The sequence below is a fragment of the Cyprinodon variegatus genome, unplaced genomic scaffold, assembly GCF_000732505.1.
Source record: "Cyprinodon variegatus isolate N-32 unplaced genomic scaffold, C_variegatus-1.0 Scaffold2252, whole genome shotgun sequence".
In the NCBI taxonomy this organism is placed as follows: domain Eukaryota; kingdom Metazoa; phylum Chordata; class Actinopteri; order Cyprinodontiformes; family Cyprinodontidae; genus Cyprinodon; species Cyprinodon variegatus.
This window is the reverse complement of record NW_015152705.1, coordinates 23,966-28,620: the sequence shown is the minus strand read 5'-3', so window position 1 is coordinate 28,620 and position 4,655 is coordinate 23,966. Positions and strand designations below refer to the sequence as shown.

The following is a 4,655-nucleotide window of genomic DNA, read 5'->3' as shown; positions in this document are numbered from 1 at the left end:
CATTTAAGGGCAAGTGACTTTGACATTTCATTTGGTAAAAATCCTTAACATCAACCCCTGTTGATAAAGGCTTCAACGTGAAAAACTCCTCCTTCCTGATTGGTCCCAGATTAAAGCACATTTTAAGCCCAGTTTCTGAGCAGGTGGAGGAAATCTACTGGTAGAAGAGATGAATGTGAGACTGATGCCTCTGCACTTAAAGAAAGTGACAGCATGACAATAAAAACTGAGCGCATGTTGTACTAAATGCACATCACATGCAAGGTTATAGGTTTATGTTGGAAGAGTATTGTGCCAAAGATGTTCTTCTCTCTGTCCTTGATTGACAGATGATTTGTTGGAGCTCAGACGGCAGCTGCAGCTGGCTTTATGCAATGAGCAGAGAGCTGTGAAGGTCCTCTCTGGGTGATTATCTGAGCGACAACAGCCCTGCCACTCACCGTACACCTGACCGTCACCGCTTGTTAACACACTCCTGCACATCCTCAAGAATAGGACAGATTGGACACATCCATGGGCTTGATGGTGTTATTATTTTCACAGAAACACTTTGTTTCAACGTTATTACTCTACAAATGTAAAATATCAGTTTTTTTCCCCCAATAACAAAGCATAAGAAATCCATTCAGATGCACAATTAAAGCATCAGTCTAGTAACATGTAGCAGGATTAATGAACCCTGCTCTCCATGACTGGATAAAACTGTTGCACCAAATTACCTGCCAGCAGGGGGTGCTGTGAGTAAAAACAGACTCTTCCAATTTCATCTCTCCATGCCTCCGGTTATGGTCATATTTCTAGTTTGAGGTGTAGGTTTGGTCAGGAGTGTACACTGTACAAAATCTATACAAAATGTATATATGCACGTGTGTGTATATTTTTAAGCCATGCCAGGGGGGTGTGGGGGCATGGGATGAGAGATTGCATGAATGATTGAAAACTAAATTTGACTTTTGAAAATCCAATACCAAAAATGGCCAGAAGATGGCAGAAGTGCGTCTATATCTACCACTTGCATGAACCTTTCCATGAACATTTCTGTTGATATCCAGTTTTGCTGCTAAGCGTTGTTCGGCAAGGAAAGCACACACCCTTAATTCTAACTCGCATAGACGCTCAGATATTGACATCAGCTGTTTCCGTAGCAGGTTTCCTCTTTTTCCAGGACATGTCCTGCTTTTGAGACCTATAAAAATGTCTGGGGGGAATTTCAAAATCGTCCAGGATTTTGGTCGACTACAGTGCAGCAGGTAGTCGATCGCAGACCTGCGGACGAGGGCAGGGAGTCAATATTTGTACTGTCACATTGAGAAAAAGATGAATCTCCACCCCAACAGGCTCAGAGAGTTGGGACTGAAACCGGAAACCTTTATGCTTTGGTTCTGCTGACTGATTTTTGTTTCAACTCTAAATAGATTAGAGGGACCTGTTAGTTTTTGGAACATGGCTGCGTTGGAGGGAGGCAGCAGCCTTTGACCAACATTACCTCATTCATTTGCTGAAGAACACAATGCTACGTTCAGACCGCAAGCATCAGAAGCAGAAAAAACGCACGTGCTGCTTAATTTTTGATGCTTGTACCAGTTTAGTTCTGACGCACGGCTGAAGCATCTTTGCTGCTCTAGCTGAGCGGTGGGCGGAGCTACCCTATCCTTTCTTTGCCTGGAAAAATGGCAGCTATATTAGCTGTGATCAGCGGGTAAAAAGTAGTTAGAATCTATGTTGAAGTGAGAAAGTCCTCCTGAAAACATGGTCTGTGCAGTCAGTTCATCCAGATTACCATCCTGCCTTCAAAGATTATTTCTCTGTGGGAGCCGCTCAGACCCCCACATACCGGCGCTGCGCTGTCACTAGGAATCCCCAGCAGCAGCTGCCTCAGGCCCGCTCGCCTCTTGGGGGTTTTCCGCTAATGTTCGTGGCGGCTGGAAGGCGTTTTTTTTTTACATACGTATCTAAACTGCAGGCAGCAGGATAATAAAATCAAACTTATTTTGCTGGCAGGTTTTGACATTTGAAGTTAATTTAGGCGTTAATAAACTGTTTCAGAGGAGTGATCATAGCGCTCTGCATCAGCAGTGCTGCGTCTGACTCCCTGCCAGCTCCCAGATCCGCTTCTCTGATTTGTTGATGTGGCGCATCGAGCAGCAAAAGTTATTTTTTTCCAACTCAAGCAGCGTTGCTCACGTCAGATGCTCAGGAGCTTAATGATGCTTCAGCTAAACCAAACGCGCTGCAGGACCTTTTGCTGCACCTTGATGCGCGTCAACCATTGACTTTGCATGTAAACCTGCTGCCTCTGCTGCTTTCGGTCTGAACGTAGCATAATACTAATGTATTATGTTGTGTATGTTTAAATAAAAGTTAAAAGAAAAAAAAAATTTATACCAGAAATCCAATTTCCAATCAGAACAAAACAATTGATTCTAAAATTCGAGAATCGAATCGATTCTTGGAATTTGAATTTATACCAGCCCTGTTTAAACTACGTGTTAAAAGAATCGGACATGTTTGACTGACCAGAAGGACCAACCGTAGTCCCAGTTGTGGGGTCTCCAGTCTTCAGGACCCAGACTGACTGTGATCTGGAACACCTGAGTGTACATCATGTGGGCCACCATACCCAGCAGACCTGCAGCAAACACAAACAGGACAAAACATATTTCTGACAGCAATGGCTCATATTACCCTTTTAATAAACAATAATATAATTGATTTTGTGGAAACGTTTAGCGCCTGATCTTCAAAGCTTCCAAGCAGTGCTTAGTTACACATAAAACACTTTGAGCGATGCAGTAAGTAGGCGTATTAGTGGTGATCAAATAATAAGACCTGTAAAACACCTCGGTTCTTCAAACAGATTATGTTCGGCCGGCAGAGTGAGGGTCCATTAAAAAGGTTGAAGTTCTGAGCCATAGGAAAGTAATAATGACAATAAATACCCAAAAAATTATTAATATTTATATAGCACTTCACAAAGGTAGTAGAGCGGAACCATTTGGGCAGAAATAGAACTGGAAAATTTAGATTTCTCTTATTTCATATATTGATTTATGCTATTTACTAACTGAAAAATCTTTTGACTCAGTCTGTTTCACCTGCAAGGCAACAAAATGTCTGAGTGAGGCTGTTTGCAGAAAAGACATACCTTCTTCCCATAAGAAACCAGATTCTTTCAAGGTTTATTCATAACATGTTACTGTTTAACCAAAGTGTCTGTAATTTGTTTTGACTCTGACTACTTTCCATTGTTGTAAGTAAGGAGGAACGAACGCTGGCCATACTTTAATCTATGTTCAGAGATCCTTTCCATGTAAAGCCGGGCGTAAACCGTATGATTTTTTTTGCTCTTTTCAGGCCGATTTTCCAGTTGTGTGAGAATTTTTGGTTCAGGCAGACTTTTTTCCTGATGGTGCGTTGTGTAGTGAACAGGGGGTAACGAGGGGCGATCAGCCCCTAACGACCACCTCCCCATCAGGAATCGTGAGGTCAGGAGAAAATTAAACGTTTGAAAATCAGTCGGCCGTCATAAGGTGGTCATGGGCAAACCGCTCAGAGCACAAAGAAGGATTCTTCTTCTTCTTCTTCCTCTCAGATGAAAACACAGCAGCATGGCGGACTGACAGACCGTAGTAGCCACGTTAGCTCAGCCATGTCTTTGTCCAAATACGTCGTCTCCTTTTCTTTTTAGGGCTTTCAGCACTAAATTAAACAAATATCCAAGGCAGCGCGTTTAACTCTAGTGAGCTTCATGTTCCTCTTCTACTCCTTCGGCTTCCCGCTAGACGAGTCCGAGTAGCGCCATCTCACTGCGGAGCTGAGTCCCACCTGGTTTTTAGACGTACAGTGTGAGCAGGTAGATCGCATCAGAGCGTCGGCTGTGAGAACAAACATGGTGAGCTGGGAACTTTTAAACCGTGCGGTTTCGTTTAGCAGTGTGAGCTGTAGCTGAAAAAATCGCACACACTCATTCATCTAAAACAGCATTTTATTTCATCCTTTTAATGCTGTCTGTTTCACTATCATTAGAAATAATACAGTAATTCAGTAATGATTTTAGCTTTTAGGAATCAGCTTTCTCAATAAAAAACGAATGAGATGTATTAGTAAAATAATAGCAGTAAAGTAACTTAATTCACACAAAATATAAAATATTTATTGTTTGCTGTCAAACCTTTTGTGTTGCTAATAAATAAAACTTTTAAATGAAATTTCTAATATTTATTTTTTTTCCTAAATGTCCTTACTGCCCCACTACAGTATAATTTAATGTATAAAAAAGGTCCAATGAAAATTCTGTATAATGAAAGTTGATCAATAAAGCTGTTAAAGGTTTGCGTCAAACTTCTTATATAACAGCTCTGACTCTTATTAGGAAAACATGATCCATCAGGATCATTAGTGGAAACCACCCAGCAGTAAATCAGAGACGCTCTGCTTTCGCCTCACTAATAAATCACAACGTTCCCGAACACCAGAGTCACTCGTTACACCGAATCAATTGATTTAATGCCGCCGTGATCAGCCTTCTAATCAATTAGACATGGGGACGTAATCACTTATGAAATTACAGCAAATCAAAGCGGAGACGGTGAGCGAGTGGAAGGCATGAGAGTGATGAAGACTGGATCCTAATCAAACCATCAGCTGTGTGTGTG

The 4,655-nt window shown here is 41.7% G+C and overlaps 1 protein-coding gene across 1 annotated transcript in view; it reads right to left on the bottom strand.

The window, feature by feature from the left end:
• The window catches only part of LOC107080725 (germ cell-specific gene 1-like protein), a 26,151-nt gene that overhangs the window by 10,482 nt on the left and 11,014 nt on the right, over positions 1 to 4,655 (bottom strand). Inside the window, exon 3 of the mRNA XM_015368930.1 lies at positions 2,518 to 2,629. Within this exon, the coding sequence (XP_015224416.1) occupies positions 2,518 to 2,629 (112 nt within the window). The remainder of the gene's footprint in view (positions 1 to 2,517; positions 2,630 to 4,655) is intronic.